A 17,820-nucleotide genomic window follows, 5' to 3' on the forward strand; every position below is an offset into this window, starting at 1 on the left:
ATCAAATGTCTTGTAAATAAAGACAGTAAAATTTGAGTTCTAAGCAGAAGACATAATCTAACTTTGGATTGTGTTTTTCTTGTTACTTACTTAACAAACTTGTCGACGTGAGACATGGATGCTTCATAGTTTTTCCCACCAAACTCCTGACAGTGTAATGCCATGAAGTGTGGTTTATGTGCATGTACAACCTGTAAAACAGGAAAAAAAGCATGAGCACAGCTAAAATTCTAAAAATTGTGAGCATAGCCACAATTCTAAAAATGATACAAATGGAGTGAAATTACCAGACATTGATTTTCTACAAAACAATGGCTCAAGCAACAACTTTTCCAGTCACGGCATTATTCTGACCAGCATTTTTACCTCAAAAATTTAATGTGAGAATTTGTCAAACCCCACAACAAGCTTTCCTGAACAATATGTTGCAGGCTTCTGGATTCTGAGGGTGGGCTGCTTCATAGGTTACATTTTTCCTACACAAATATAATCTCTGTGTAGTTAAAAAAAAAGTATACAGATTTGTGGGTAAACAAGGCACACCTATTGCATACATTTGTGTGATACTCCCATAGTTAATCATGCACAGAGCTGATCCCATAACTAGAAAACAGATGGGAAGAACTAATGCCAAATTATATTTGCAAAACTACTACTATAACTTTCTCCTCCATCAGCATCATGATGTTTAAAACACAGGATCGAGAATTGTAAAAGCTATAATACATAAGATACAAACAGTAGAGATTCAGCCAATACACATAAGCCAGTCTAAAGAGAGAGACAGTGAGACAAGCAAGTAAGATTAAATGGCTTTTTTTCCTATACAGATTGTAGAGTTGACAATATGTTGATAACAGGACCTCAGAGAGTGCTGTTTTATGATGGACGAGAGCAAGGATAAAAAAATTGTTTCCTATGGGATGACTTAGGAAAGTGTCGTTAAAGCTGATTGCTAATAGCCCCACAAGACTATAGTAAATAGATGGAGCATGATGGCGAACCTGAAGCACAGGTGCCATGTAGCACAGGCAGGTGAGGTCTATGGCATACCTGAGCACTAGCAACAACATTGTAGTAGTAAAAAGATGGAGAATGTATGGCAAACCTGAAGCACACGTGCCATGTAGCACAGGCAGTGGAAGTCTATGGCATACCTGAGAACTAGAAGCAGGATTCAATGACCTGGCACTGGCATAAAAGAATCAAACTTGTATTCTTGCCTGGTCCCCAACTTAGTGGGCTAGAGGCGAAACCACACCAAGGCCATGGGGGCCTATAGATATACTATAGCACTCCTAAAGCAGCACAGTCATACACTTGAAGTTTGACATGGCACAACTGCCCAAAAGGTTGGCCACCACTGAAAATTTCTACTGGATTTTTAATAAGGCTCACTAAAGCTTTGGAACTATCACACATCATGAAACCAGCCAGATCAAGTCACCATAGACACAATTTAGGGCGCAACACTATGCATTTTTAGACAGAAAAAAAGTCCTACAACTTCCAGTATGCCCTAGCCAGCCATGCTGGCTGGGGAATGCTGGAAGTTGTAGGACTTTTTTCTGTCTAAAAATAAACAGGATTGCACCCTTAGGTAAAATGTTCAGATTAAGATAGCAATAGATAGAGACTAGGAGGTGGAAAGAAAGTTGAGTGTACTCACTAGCAATATGGATTAAAAGACAAATGGGGGAAAAATATACAAGGTAAAATGAGAAATGATACTGATGACAAACCCCCAACAAAGAAGTGTAAGGCAACTTATCGGCAGAAATGAACAAAGCATCCTCTGGCTGCAGGAAACAGATTGGGCCCTTCCCAATATGACAGCCCACATAGAGGAGAGGTACTCCTCTCCCTTAAAATCCCAAATATCAACACAGGCATAAATACAAGCTTTAGAACATTTTCTCCTTTCTGATTTGAAGACCTTAAGCTACATTCCCCCTCCCCCAGCCCCGTGGTTTCCAGATTTTAAGCTACATTTTAAAGCTGTCTTTAGCAGAAAGAAGCAGAAGGTTATTTTTCACATATATAGAATCATTAAACCACACACACACTTGTATATATTTTAAATTGTGCATGTGTGCCTAGTGTATATATAGATGCTCTAAATGGTGTCTATACACATGTGCAACAATCCATACCACACATACACCTATATCTCTAGGACCTTAAACTTCAAATAATAATATTCAACTTGTGAAAAGTTCATTATAACATACACGATCCAAAACACGATTTCATCTTTTGAAATTTCTTTTCCCAAGAAATCTTTGTTCTTGGAAAAATATAGAAGGTGCTAAAATCAGCAATAGTACAAAGATAATGCTTACTGTTCCTTTCTTCTACAAATACATCCTTAACCCTGGAGAAGAACTGCTTGTTCTCTCCTTTTTGTGAGTGACTGCGCCCCCAACAACTGAAAACAAACGCTCACAGCAGGCAGACACAGCGGTTTCTCCCACTACTGGAGAATTTCACAGGGAGGTCATGGCGCTCCTGTTCCCTGGGCTGGAAAAAATACCATATTTTTTGTGTTTGGGGAAAACACGAGATAGGCTGGAGGAAATGGTGGGCGACACCCTGGAGGGTAATGGCGTTATCGAAAGAGCCCACAAACTTCTGAGAGAGAGCCGTCTCAATAGCAGGATAAAAGCTCCGTGTGATGAACCCCCCAGGCTCAGAGCACAAATGCCCACTGGCTACATCACAATTATGTGGGATTTTCCCTACAGGACTTTTGCTGTCAAATGACATCACAAAGAAACTATAATTAAGTTCACATTTTACAGAAAGCTAACATGCTCGTTCTTTAAAGAAAGACTTATAACATGAGCTCAGTGGTTATATTAAGAGACAGTTGTTTAAATATAGAATGTTCCTACAAGCTATTTTGCATTTTCCACTGTTCTGCAAGCACAGATCCGTTCCTGGATGCAAGGACAAGTCCTTCCACCAGTCCAAGGCTCGTTCAAGTATGAGAAGTGGGATCACCATGTCCATTCCACTGTATACATAGCCAGAATACACAGCTACTAGTGTCAAATTGGTTTCATGCTGCATTTTTAAAGGAAAGGCATAATAATGTCCCAGTTACAGACTTTTTTTGTAATCATACTGTCTTGGATTATGTGAGTACAAACTTTTCAAGTTATTTATTTTTATTTAAAATTATTTTTAGGATGTCTTTAAGGATGGAACTCTCCCAAGGCAGTGTACATGATAAAAGAAACAATGCAATACTAAAATAGTAAAAAACAATAAAATACAGTAATTCCCAGAGAGGAAACAAACGAAATCTACTACACAAAGAACAATTACAATTAAAGCCATCGGCCCAAGCAAACAATTCAAGGGGAAACCAACAAAAACAGGTAGGTTTTCAAAGCTTTCATGAAAAACGCTTTCAGGGAAACAAGAGGCCTGATGAACCTCCAACAGAAGCTCATTCCAGAGGCATGGAGCCACTACCATACAGGCCCTCTTCCTTGTATTCACATTTGGCAGCAGGTAAGTGAGAAGGGCCTCCATTGATGACTTCAAAGTGCAGGCAGGCTGGTACACAAGGACCACAAACTGTTTTAACGCTTTAAAGGTTAAAACCTTTAAAATGAGCTTAGAAACACACTGGCAGGCAGTGCAGCTGGCACAGGATCAAGTGTCACATGAGATGACTGCCCAGCCCCCACCAATATCTGGGCAGCTGTATTGTGCACCAGCTAAAGTTTCCAAACCGACTTTAAAGACAGTACTGTAATGCACATAGAGTGCATTACAGTAGTTCAGCCTGGATGTCACCACAACATAGATAACCAGCCTAAGCTGGTAAAAAGTGCTCCTGGCCACTGCTTTCTATCTAGTGTTCACATTTCCGGGCCCGATTCAAAGTGCTGGTGTTAACATTTAAAGGCCTTAACGGCTTGAGGCCAGGTTACCTGAAGGATCGCCTCCTCCCATATGTGCCTGCCCGGACCTTAAGATCATCATCAGCGGCCCTTCTCCGTGAGCCCCTGCCAAAGGAAGTGAGGCGGGTGGCTACTAGGAGGAGGGCTTTTTCTGTTGTGGCACCCCGGCTCTGGAATGAGCTCCCTAGTGAGGTTCACCTGGCGCCTACATTGTACTCCTTTCGGCGCCAGGTGAAGACCTTTTTATTTTCCCAGGCATTTTAGCATTTTAGCTTTCTAAATTTTTATCTTTGCTGTTTTAAATCTGTATTTTAAACTCCTGTACTGCTGCTAGATTTTATTGTGGTTGTATTGTTATATTGTGGTTTTAATGTTCTATATATTTTAAATTGTTTTATTGTGTGTTGTTTGGTTTTAATTTTTGTGAACCGCCCAGAGAGCTTCGGCTATTGGGCGGTTTAGAAATAAATAAATAAATAAATAAATAAAAATAGTGTTCAAGTACCTTAGTTATATATGAGAGTCAGTCACCACAGTGTGGTGTACTGGTTAGAGCAATGGTCTTAGACCCTGGTTCATCTCTCTCTTAAACCATTGTTGTAGGAGCGGAACACGCTCACACGATCCTTGTCTGCCCGGACAATGGATCACACTAGACACAGGTAAGACTCTGGATCTGAAAGCCCTTCATTGCATGGCCAGCAAGGCACTCTGTCAGCAAAGGGGCAGAGAGCCCCGAGTATTCAGTGGGGTGGGCTTTTATACAGCGAAATACATCACATATAGGGAAGAACTCTAGCCATGCTCTAGTGGCCGCATTACTTGGAGGCAGTCTCACATAGTCTGTTATCTGAAAAGGGGCTGAATGTTCTTTCCCTGGACCGGGGTGGACGCTTGCCAGCTACTGACACTCAGTTACTGCACAAAATACTATGTTATCAGCCTGCAGTCTGGGGAGGAATTCATCCTCCCTTCCAATTCTCAGGGAAACTGCTTACAGGCTGTAATTTGCTTCTTATAGACTAGGATGCCAAGAACATGGAGTAACTCTAGTTCATACTAAACGCAAGCCAATCTGGGGTACACATAAGACATTAGGGGTGTAGTTAAAGGATTATTTCCACACCGTGAAGCTCATTGGGTGGTCTTGGAGCACTCAGTTTTCTCCCAGACATACCTAGGTATGTTGCAAGTATAAGAGAATAGGAAAGAAGCATGTATACAATTGTTTACTTAAACTGCTTTTAGCTGTTTACATTGTTTTAATTTTTCTGAATTAAAATTTTAGACTGTTTTTATTACGCTGTATTTTGTAATGCTGGTATATTTTAATGAATTGTTGTAAACCACCCAGAGAGCTTTGGCTATGGGGTGGTAGAGAAATAAAATTATGTTGTTGTTGTTGTTGTTGTTATTAGCATGTGCTCCTTGGAGGAGGGATGGGATAAAAATAATAACAATAAATGAAATAAATAAAGCCATGAAGTGACTAGGCGCCAGCTGCTTACACTAAAATAAAATTAGAAGCTCCAAACTAAAATTTAGGTGTGTGATACATAGTATAATGCGTGTTTGAGAAGGGGGGAAGTGGTGTAGTGTGAAAGGGCTAAAAATAAATCCACTTCCAAGTTAACAACTACTGGGCTACACAGATTAGAGAGCCAACATGCTTTCCATGCCTGTAAAACCAAGTCATATGAATGGCAATCCAATACAGAATATATGGTAAAATGCACTGTGCAACCTAGCCATTTGGTCATTTTAAGAATGCAGAAAGGTAGTGTTATCCATCACTTTGAAATAAACTCATTAAAGCAAAGTGCCAGCCAGACCCTAATGAGTGAATCAATAAGGGGATTTTTATCAGCAACAAGAAGCATGCCCCTTTGCAGTAATATCATTAATGAAGTATTTGACTCTGACCCCAAACAGTCAGCAGCAGGTCAAGAGTCATCTACTGTTTACCTGTGTGGAGAGGGTTGGCAGCACATTAAAACAGCAGGCAATATCAATCACATCAGGTCAATGGTAAGAGCAGAACACAAGCCAGAGACAAACACAGAAATGTAAATAATTTTTTGTACCATCTATGGCAGCCAAATCAACCTCTTTTTTTTTTTTTTACTGAGGTTCTTTACATTTCGCTTTAAAGGGGCTGGTTAAATTATTTTATTTAATATTTATGTGCAGCTTTTTTGCCTGAAGGGAAAAAAACATAGATGACGAAAGCAGCAATTCTGCATTCAGTAAAATTCAGTAGAAAAGAAAGAAAGGCAGCAATAATTTAACTGTGTGTGTGTGTGTGTTCTTATCATTCTATCAGTCGGCAGCAGGTAGAACCCTCCCTTCTCGTTAAAGGTCGTGTTGATTTGTCTTAATTTTATTGTTTTGATAAACAATAAAATTGTTTACCAAACCACCCAGAGAGCTTCAGCTATTGGACTGTATGGAAATGTAATAAATGCAATAAATAAAAAATAAAAAGGAGAGAGAATGTGCTATTAAGGCATCTCTGGGAAGGGAATTCTATAAACAGTTAATATGGGATTATTTCTCATGATCATCTTATCTCTCATTATTATGGTGTTCTTTAGATATTCTCCCAGAACCACTGGAGCTGCTCCTGCATTTCATTTCACTTGTTATATTTCTATACCATCCCAAAGCTGAAGCTCTCTGGACGGTTCACAAAAATTAAAACCTATTAAAAATACATTATACATAGCACAAAACCATTTACATAAAACATATAAACAGTTAGCACACACACAATATATAGATATATCTAAAACCATTTTAAACCATTTTTAAATAATAAACCTGCATAGATCCATTTCAATTGGGCTTCAGGCCTGGGCATGGGACAAAAACGGCCTTGGTCGCATTAGTGGATGATATGAGGAGGGCTTTGGATAGGGGTGAATGCGCCTTCCTTGTTCTCCTTGACCCCTCAGCGGCTTTTGATACCATTGACCATGGTATCCTCCTGGACTGCCTGGAGAGGATGGGCATTGGAGACATTGTGTTATGGTGGTTCCGGTCCTTCCTCTCTGGCAGGTACCAGAGGGTAGCACAGGAGAGGAGGTGTCAGACCCGTGGCCACTCACGTGTGGGGTGCCACAGGGTTCCATCCTCACCCCAATGCTATTTAAGATCTATGTGAAGCCGCTGGGGGCTATCATCAGGAGGTTTGGGGTGCGGTGTCATCAATATACGGATGATACGCAGCTCTACCTCTCATTCAAATCTTCACCAGGGTTGGCTGTGAAATCCCTGTCTAAATGTCTGGAGACGGTGAGTGGCTGGATGGGGAGGAATAAGCTGAAGCTGAACCCTGACAAGACCGAGGTACTTTTGGTGGGAGACAAGAGGAGGTTGGGGGATGTTGACCTGGTGTTGAATGGGGTACGGCTACCCTTGAAAGACCAGGTCCGCAGCCTGGGGGTCATTTTAGACTCCCAGCTGTCCATGGAGGCTCAGGTGTCAGCTGTGAGCTGGACAGCGTTGTACCAACTCCATCTGATAAGGTGGCTGCGCCCCTACCTTCCCGACCATCTGCTCCCATCGGTAGTACATGCCCTGGTCTCCTCTCATCTAGACTACTGTAATATGCTCTACATGGGGTTACCCTTGAAGATGGTTTGGAAGCTGCAGCTGGTGCAGAACGCGGAGGCTCACCTGATTAAAGGCAGCCACCGGCATGATCACATCACTCCAGTGCTGAAGGAGTTGCATTGGTTACCAGTTATTTTCTGGGCCAAATTCAAGGTGTTGGTTTTGACATTTAAAACCCTATACTTTTCTGGCCCAGCCTATCTCAAGGAGTGCCTCCAGCAACACCAGACAGGCTGTTTAACAAGATCAGCCTTGGATGGCCTTCTCTCTGTCCCATCAGCCAGGACAGCTAGGCTGGTGAGGACGAGGGAGAGGGCCTTCTCTGTGGTGGCCCCCACTCTGTGGAACTCCCTCACTAGGGAACTCCGCCATGCCCCCTCTTCAATGAGCTTCTGCCACGCACTGAAAACTTGGTTATTCAGGCAGGCATTTTGGGGTGGGTTAGGGTATTTTTAAATAATGTTTTAATGTATAATTTTACTGTTTTAAATTGTACTGTTATACATCGCCCAGAGTGGCTAGGTGACCAGCCAGATGGGCGATTAAGAAATTTAATAAATAAATTTGAGACTGGGAGGACACTGAAATGACCCAACCACATGAATGTCACTCAAGTGTGTGGGCCTTCTTCCCCATGGAATAGGCACTCTTCTCCCAATTCCGCAGGAAATTACCTATGTGACCAGGCTCTGCCTGTAAGTGGAACTGGGTAGGAAAGTTGGGGCAAAGACAGGAAGCGTAACCCAGTGACGCAAAGGAAAGGCACAGACTGAGGGAAAACCTACCAGTAAGTGAGTCGGCAAATAGCATGAAGACAATACAAGAGAGACACAGTGAGTGAGAAGTTTGAAATAGGTTTGTATAATAAAGGATGTCGTTTTAAGTGGTTGCAAATGTAGCGTTCTGGCTCACATAGAGAGTCGCACAAGAACATAAGAACATAAAAAAGGTGGCAGAACAGCTTTTAAACTAAACCCTGAGGGAAAGCCAACAGGAGCTGGGAAGCACCTGGTTTGGGTTAAATCATCCCTAGCGGATGAAAATGAAAATTTTCGATTGTCCAAATGTAGAAGGGGAGGAAATAGACCATGAGCATATGGTGAAACATAATAGCTAATCAAAGAGGCCTAAGTGCCAGAGCAAAAGATGCACAGGCCAGAGACATCTGGGACGGGATACCGTGTACAGGTGTTTCTATGCAAATGCTAGAAGCTTCCGAGCCAAAATGGGAGAGTTGGAATGCCTGGTTTTAAAGGAGAACCTAGATATGGTGGGCATTACGGAAACCTGGTGGAATAGAAAGAACCAGTGGCATACTGTCATCTCTAGATATAAATTCTACAGCAAGGGCAGGGAAGGGCGTACTGGACAACGTATTGCTCTGTACTTCAAAGAGAGCATAGTGTCAGGCAGACAAGAACAACACCTAAAAGGGGCAGACTCTTCCACCGAAGTGCTGTGGGTCACAATATATGGCTCCAAAACTCATTTAGTACTAGGAACACGCTATTGTCCCCCAGACCAGAAGGCTCAGGGTGAGCTTGAGACAGAAAACGAAATCAGGGAGGCCTCCAAATGAGGAAGTACTATAATACTGAGTGACTTCAATTACCCCCAGATTGACTGGATAAATTCATGTTCCAGTCATGACAACGAGGTTGCCTTAAATGACTGTGCCCTAGAACAGTTGGTCATGGAACTGACCAGAGGGGAGGTGACCTGGATTTGATCCTAAGTGGTACCCAGGACCTAGTATAAGATGTAATTGTTGTTGAACCAATTGGAAACAGTGATCACAGTGCTATCACATTTAATGTATATTTAAGTGGAAAACTGCTAAGTCCAACACAGTCACATTTGACTTCAAAAGAGGAAACTTCTCTAAAATGAGGGAACTGGTGAAAATGAAGTTGAAAGGGGGAGTCAAGAGGGTTAAATCCCTTCAGGATGCTTGGAGGTTACTCAAACCACCGTAATAGAAGCTCAACTAAAATGTATACCACAGATTAGGAAAGGTAATACCAAGTCCAAGAGGTCACCAGCATGGTTAACAAACAGTGTCAAGGAATTCTTTAAATATAGCAGAAGCAGGAAACCAGCTATGGAAGCATTTGGACCGTTGGATGACAGTGGAGTTAAAGGAGTCCTAAAGGAGGATAAAGAGATTGCAGAGAAGCTGAATAAATTATTCACAGCTGTCTTCACTGCAGAGGATGTAGGATAGATACCTGTGCCTGAACTGATGTTTTCAGGAAGAGAGTCTGAGGAACTGAGGCGAATAGTGGTGACGAAAGATGAAGTTCTCAACCTTATTGACAAATTGAATGTAAATAAACCACCGGGACCAGGTGGTATCCATCCTAGAGTTCTTAAAGTAATCAAATATGAAATTGCTGATCTTCTAATAAAAATAAGCAACATGACCCTAAGATCAACTTCTGTACCTGGAAGATGTAACACCAATTTTTAAAAAGGGATCCGGGGGAATCCGGGAAATTACAGGCTGGTTTGATACACAATACACATGTAGCCAGGGGTGATCTGGTCAACATTGTTTAGTTGGACTTCCAAAAGGCTTTCGACAAAGTCCCCTACCAAAGACTCCTGAGAAAATTTCACAGTCACGGACTAAGAGGAGAGGTCCTCTTACGGATCAGTAACTGGTTAAAGAACAGAAAGCAGAGACTGGGAATAAATGGTAAATTCTCCCAATGTGAATAGTGGGGTAGCACAGTGATCTGTATTGGACCAATGCTTTTCAAATTGTTCATAAATGTTCTGGAATTAGGAGTGAACAGTGAAGTGGCCAAGTTTGCCAATGACACCAAATTGTTTAGGGTGGTTAAAACAAAAAGTGATTGTGAAGAGCTCCAAAAGGATCTCTCCAAACTGGGAGAATGGGCATTCAAATGGCAAATGTGGTTCAATGTAAGCAAGTGTAAAGTGATGCATGTTTGGGGCAAAAAAATCCCAGCATCAAGTATAATCTGATAGGATCTGAGCTAGGTGACCTACCAAGAAAGAGATCTTGGGATTGTGGTGGACAGCTTGATGAAATTTGTTGACCCAGTGTGTGGACGCTATAAAAAGGTAAACTCCATGTTAGGCATAATTAGGAAAGGAATTGAGAATATCACTGCCTCCATGCAAATCTATGGTGCAATCACACTTAGAATACTGTGTACAGTTCTGGTCACTACACCTTAAAAAAGATATTGTAGAGCTGGAAAAAGTGCAGAAAAGGGCAACTAAAATGATCAAGGGGCTGGAGCATCTCCTTTATGAGAGAAGGTTACAACAGCTGGGATTGCTTAGCTTGGAAAAAAGGAGGGGAAGGGCAGACATGACAGAGATGTATAAAATTATGCATGGTGTGGAGAATATGGATAGGGAGACATTTTTCTTCCTCTCTCATAATACTAGAACCCAAGGTCATCCCATGAAGCTTATTGGTGGGAAATTCCAGACAGATAAATGGAAGTATGTCTTCACACAGTGCATAGTTAAACTATGGAATTTGCCACCACAAGACATAGTGATGGCCACCAATTTGAATGGCTTTAAGAGGGTTAGACAAATTCCTGGAGGAAAATAGCTACTAGCCCTGATGGTTACATGCTACCTCCAGTATCAGAGGCAGTATGTCTGTGTAAACCAGTTGCTGGGGAACATGGGTGGGAGGGTCCTGCTTGTGGGTTTCCCGTCGACAGCTGGTCAGCCACTGCATGAACAGAATGCTGGACTAGATGGACCCTTGGTCTGATCCAACACGGCTCTTCTTATGCTCTTATGCGATTCAGTTATTTCAATGCTCATCCAGCCTTCTGGGAACTGTTCACAGATAATTGCATGTCATGTAGGGAGGGATGAATCAGTTAATGTCAATTTCTCATTTTTCCCATATTAGGTTTGTTCCATCCCGCTTTTGCATCAGGTTGTGACTTGAACAAAAAGTCTATACAAACATTCATATGCATTTTTGTCTGTATTTTTCCTAAAATACACAGCTGTATGCAAAATTGCCTAATACATGTATTCTGTTCATGCATTTTTCCTTAACATAATGCTCTTTTGTGCATTTTCCCACTAATGGATGCATTTTTGTACACAGTTTCTCCTAATTTATGCAATGTTGTATTTCCTGTCAACCTGCTACCTGATCCTTTTAACTGGAAAAGGGATCGAACGGGCATTAAATAGACAGGCATCCTTCCCAGCCCCCACCTGGGACCTTCAGCAAGCAAAGCAGGTGCTCTGCCACTGAGCTATGTTCCTCCCCACTTGTAATTCAGTGTGAAAAGAATCATTGAGCTGTTTGTGCCTTTCAGGTAAAGGCATTAATCCATTACATTGTAGACACTAATAAATCCATTATACCAGAAGGAGTAATACTTAAAAGGCCTAAGGCACATGGGCAACAACGGCGTAGGTAATGCATTTCAAACCCTAAAAACAACTGCCACTGAAACTTACAACAATGAGGGATCTGTGATTTAAAGAAATAATAAAATGTCCATTGGACTGTAAAAAAAATTAGTCTAGGATGTATTGGGGGAGGGGAGAGCACAGTTGAAAAAAACCACCAAGACATTATTGCAGCAGGAGCTTTTGACTCAGCAAAAAGACCTAGGGCAAACTTTTAGAACAACAGAGCAAATTAGTAAAACATGCTTCATAGTTCAAAAGCAGAATACAATATTTACATATTCACGGCTCTTCAAACTTTAGAAGAGACTCGAAAGGTACAGTGAAAGTCAGACATATTTCCTCAGAACGGTTTATTGGTTTTCAGGACATAAGAAATACAAAGAAGGCTACATGAGTCCAGAGAGCTGAGCTACTCACCATTAGTATTACAGGATTCTCAGCAATCTATTGCTGACACACCGCCAACAGTAAATACCACCAACTTGTTCAGACAATTTTCTGTTTGCTCTGCCTCTTCACATAACCTTGGTTTACTTTATCAACATGTTCTTGGTTACCAGACTCCTTAAACCATAAAATAAATAATCTCTATCCATGAACCTTATACATAATACAAGGAGTGTAGTACTCCCAAGAAAGTACAAACAACTGTTTTTCCACAGAGGAAAATAAAATCAGATAAAACAGGATTTTGCAGGCGGAAAACTGAGGTAATGTATTTTTACAGCACAACTGTTACTCCAGCTATTGGTTTGGCAGGATACAAATTTCCTTATACATACAGACAAGTGCTGTAACACCCCTCCCCCACCCCCACCCCAAAATGAAAAGAAAAGATGCTGGGGTAAATAAGGGCCAAACTAACCATTAAAAACAATGGTCTCCATTGGGATCAATGGAGATGCGTGTTTTTTTCTTTTCTTTTTTATCCCCTGCAAGATTTTTGGGGGAATTTTTGATGAAAACAGGGGCGGGAAGAGAGCTTACATCTCCCCTCCCGAAGCACCACAATCCAGATCTGAATCAGGGCCACGTGCAAGTACACTGAAGGTAAATAAGCCAAATCAGAGCTATTGATGATTTGAAGAATGTTTAATTTGGCCTTAAGACTAGAAAGAATGTGGTCCCATGGAACAAATTGCTCTTTGGAAACATAATCTTCACTTAGCTGTAGCTTTAGAAAGCCACACCAATCTACCTTTTCAATGCATTTTGAATCTAATTAAATGAAATACAAACAGGAAAAACCTGAAATTCATTTTTAAAATAGTAATATTTATCTAATGTAAGTATAAGTGAACAAGTGATACACCTCTGTAACTGTACTTTTGCAGATACATTAAAAAAAAAAGTAAAATGCATGCATGCATACACATATCCAAAACAGAAATATGATTAACATAAAACTTTGAAGAAAGATCATTAGCTCTGATAGTTCCAGGGCGTGCCATTTACAAATCAGACCACCAGCAGCAAACAAGGATGAAGGGGAGGGAGTGACACTGTAGGAAAGAAGAGTCCACAGAAAGCTCCGCATTGCCCTCTGGTGGACAAAAAAATGATATCGGTAAAACTCCACATTGATGTTTATTGACCCCCCCCCCCCCATTGCTGCAATTTAAAGGGTAAGAAGCTCAGGGTTCTGCTGCTTCTGCCAGGGGCCAAACAGAGAAGGCAGGCATGGGGTAGCAAATGCACCCCCAGAATAGCAGCCCACCACCCTGTCCACCATTGCTGTACCCCAGTTACTTGAAGGAAAGGTACTTTTCACCTACTCAAAGAGCTTTTCTTTATTAACATATTTAGATAAAAAAGCAGAGCATCATGTGTTCACTTCCTTCTCTTGGTGACAGAACTGGGAGAAGAGAACTTTGGAACTGGGAGGTAGCTGCTGCTACACTGCCTTCCAAGCCACCAACATTCAGCTCTCCTCCACAGTTTAAAGGGACTGCTTACTCCCAAGTAAACTTGTATATGACTTCAGCCTTCAGTGATTACAGCGGAAGCCTATGAATGTTTACAGAGGAGGTAAATCCCTCTGTGTTCAACCGAGTGTGCATAAGATTGCAGCCAAAGAGTCTGCAACATAAACAGGCAGTGGAATAACCGAATGGGGGAAAAACCGCAATCGTTAGGTGTCAAGATTGCATTATGTTCAACTGGTAAAGCAACACTTCCTGTAATTGTATTACTACTGCATATCCTCGGTAATTAATCGAATTCTGAAAGAAATGTAGAGGCTCGTGGCATTCTAAACCATAGACTATGGCTTCATATTTTATCTGAATCTCTTAATCGAAGGGCTGCTTGAACTTAAAATGGTATCAGATTACCTGCAGAAGTCAGATCGTAATGTGTGGCTTAAGTGTGCTTCCCTGCTAATTCTCCAATAAATTGGGATCAGGAGAAGAATTTCATCAAGATTATGGCTGATGTAAAGGTTATCGCAGAAGAAAATGCCATCAAAATGCCAGCTAAAGAAAAGAGAATTTGTTGCATCCCAAATCAATTTCAAAGCTGTTAGTGAACTACACACATCAGAAAGTATGTGTCCAAAACCCGACCATGGTTTTACATTTTGTCCTGTTGTTGACTGCACTATCAGTGAACATAAGAGAAGGTTAACAGACAACTACAATGTTTTGAATGGGGTTAATACATTTTTAAAAATTCCAAATGCAATTACTTTCTTGATCCAGAAAACCTCAGATCATTTGCAAGGCACTGAAGCAGTGATATGTGTGGATTTGAAGCTGAATTAAAGACTATTTCCAAATGTTCTAGAGAGGTATGAATAAGAGGCACAAATAAAATTTTTCACAAAGAACCAAGTGCTCAATCTTCGTGAAGAACTGAAAATGCCTTTCAGTAAACTCCGCAGATTATGTGCCATTGCACCATCAAGTGCTGGATGTGAACAAACATTTGCAGGTCTCCACCAAATTAAGGCCTATTTGAGGAGCACTGTGGTGATGAACTGCTAAGTAACACTGCCATGCTAGTGAAAGAAAAGAGTCTCTCCAAAACCCTCCACCTTGAAGCTGTTAATCGTTTTGCAAGAACTGCATAAGAATCAGCAGATTCAGCTTCTATAGATCAACTGCTTTTCCTCAATTTACTCCTCTGCCTTCCCGCTTACTGACTATCAATCTGATCAGCCAGACCCCCTATTAGCTTGGATACCCAACAATGTATCTTGGGTTTCCTGGGTTCCACGTATACTAGTTCAAAAGTAATTGTGCTTTCTAAAGAAATGTACAGATTAGGCAGACAGATCACTGATACATCAAGAAAATGTTTGTGCAGGGACTTGAGCTTCTTTGAAAGCCCTTTTCCTTATTGTAATCTGAATTTGGTTGGTTAACATTGCTAAATAAAAAATAAATTATATCACTTAAAAGTACTTTGTTGAAATCAATAGGTCTTGTTTCAGAGAAAATATGTTTAGGATGGGGCTCTTAATGTGAAAGATACTTTCATTTCTCTTTCAGGAATTGAACATGTGGGATGTAGCTCATAACCCCCAAAACGCACTTTGCCCCTTCTGTGCTCCACTCATTTTTTTTCTCTAGCGACACCAGTGGGCACTGATGCATGTATGTGCAAATGAGGTTTGTAAAGTTTGTTCTCTTGCATTCTGCTGCCCCTACAAGAAGACTTTGAGGTGCCAAAAAGGTGCCTGCACTCTAGGTCCAGATCATGCAGAAAGAGCGGGGGTGGAGGCTGGCACAGTCCCACTGCTGGCACTGCTGGATACTTGGCTGCTTATAGACCAGCTGCCCTTTTTGAAATGGCGGCAGTACCCATCTCGAAGAATCTCCCACCCTTGTCCACTCAGTTCCTACACTGAAGGGAAGAGAGAGCTAGCATGGGCTGCATTATTGATATGGTCACAACTGGTAAGACAGATGTTTTGGCCTACAACTCCCATCATCCCTCAGCACTGGCTCTGCTGGCTAGGGCTGATGGGAGTTGTAGGCAAAAACAACTGGAAAGCCACAAGTTGCCCACCTCTGCACTAAGAGAAATTGGATTTTTTACATCTTTCTTTGAGTGGGAAAATAATTGGAGGAATTAATGGGAGGTGGGGAGGGAATTAGATCCATTGAAAAGGGTATGGGGTTGGGATGGGACCTGGATAGGAAATTAACTGGTTTACTTCCTGTAAAATTTATCTTGTGCTGCAGAAGCAAACAAGTAGTTTGAGCAACCTAGAAGAGAACATGTGTTAACCACCCCAACCACCAACCCTTGCGGAGTTAGGACATCATGGCAAACCGCGCCCAGGGAGGGTAATAGGATAAATTGTATGGCACGTGACCGGCACACATGGGGATGGTTACCAAGCCACCGTAGCTTATTAACCACCTTCATCTCATGCAAACCTGGTCTATTTCTCCTTTGTATTTAAATTTATGACCTCGGGCAAGTCACTTTTCTCTAGTTACTTTATACCTCCTTTTTGTAAAAACATACCTAGGTGGTATGCAAAGATAAAAAATGTAATATAAACAGAGAGAAATACAATATAATTATGCAAAAATAACTAAAACAACCAATGGCCACCAACTTAAAAATCAGAATGACAGGCATCACAAATCATCAAACGGCAAGACGAATTTTTAAAAAGTCTTCATCTGCTTCTTGATAAGCTTCTGGGAATATCACAAGCAAAGCACAGAGGGGCAGCAATAACATCTGGTATGCAGAGGGAGAGAAGGCTGTGTTGTGTGCACTCTCTCAGGCTGTCATGTTCCTTATCTCTAAAATGGGTATTTCCCTCCCTCTATAGAAAGCTTTCTATATGCTTTATTCAACAAAATGTCTTATAGTACCTTAGGGCGCGATCCTACCCAGATAGGCAGCCGACTATCCAAAGCAGGGCAGGAGAAGCATGGAGCAGATTGTTCCCTCCGCACTCCTCCTGCCTTGCATTTTCGGCTAAATCGCCAATTGCGGCTGTCTAGCTATGGGAGGGCTGAGCGGGGAAGGAGGCTGCTGTACGACACACAGGGTGTGTTGTACAGGCATTTCCGTCCTCCCCACCCTGGAACGCCCCCAGGCATGCCCCTTTTCAGCGGCTCCGCACTCCTCTTGCAAGTGCAGAGGATGGGGCTGTTCTGCGCTGCCTCCGAGGCAGCGCGGAAGTGGGGGGAGGTTGGTTCTCTGGGAAACGACCTCAGAGTGCGGGCTCCAATGTCAGTTCCCAGAAAGCAACATATCCTATGGCCATCTAGCTGCTGTCTAGCCGCCATAGGATTGCTCCCTTAAAGACTCACAAATGTATTATAAATTTTCTTGGATTAGAGCCCTTTCATCAAACTCCAGTGCACTAATGCTTATGCATTAATACATTTGTTAATTTTTAAGGTACTACAAGAATTTTTTTGCTGTTTTTGCTGCAATAGACTAACATGGCTATCCTCTGAAGATGTTACAAATATGCTTTATTCCTTGATTATAACATGTGTACCATGGTGTGGATATGCTCATTTTCTTGAGATGTCTATACCAATTATTTCCTGCCTTCTGACCGAGTTACAGTTGTAGTCTGACTTGTGTTGATATCATGTGTGGTTACAATTGCTTGACGGAAAGGAACTGTAGGGAAATAAAACAATTGTACCCTTTAGACCAGTGACGGGCAACTTGAGGCCCTCCACATATTTTGTCCTACAACTCCCATGATCTCTCACCACTGACTATGCTGGCTAGGGCTGATGGGAGTTGTAGGCCAAACATAAGGAAGGCCAGAAGTTGCCCACCCCAGCTTTAGACAGAGCATTTTCTGTGGGCCACACTTTCTAACCCCTGAGAAGCCACCAGGATCCAGTGATGAGAGCAGCTTGCTGGGTTCGGTAGA

At 41.7% G+C, this 17,820-nt stretch overlaps 1 protein-coding gene across 7 annotated transcripts in view; it reads right to left on the reverse strand.

Moving 5' to 3' along the window:
* The window catches only part of INPP5A (inositol polyphosphate-5-phosphatase A), a 331,577-nt gene that overhangs the window by 221,899 nt on the left and 91,858 nt on the right, over positions 1 to 17,820 (reverse strand). For all 7 annotated transcript variants that reach the window (XR_014789433.1, XM_084845928.1, XM_084845927.1 and 4 more), the window contains exon 3: positions 91 to 191. Coding sequence is in view for 6 of the 7 variants with exons in the window: in XM_084845928.1 (XP_084702054.1) it covers positions 91 to 191 (101 nt within the window). In the remaining variant the exon portion in view is untranslated. The remainder of the gene's footprint in view (positions 1 to 90; positions 192 to 17,820) is intronic.

The sequence above is a fragment of the Heloderma suspectum genome, chromosome 3, assembly GCF_057233095.1.
Source record: "Heloderma suspectum isolate Gila_16-S chromosome 3, 16-S_ref, whole genome shotgun sequence".
NCBI classification, from domain to species: Eukaryota; Metazoa; Chordata; class Lepidosauria; order Squamata; family Helodermatidae; genus Heloderma; species Heloderma suspectum.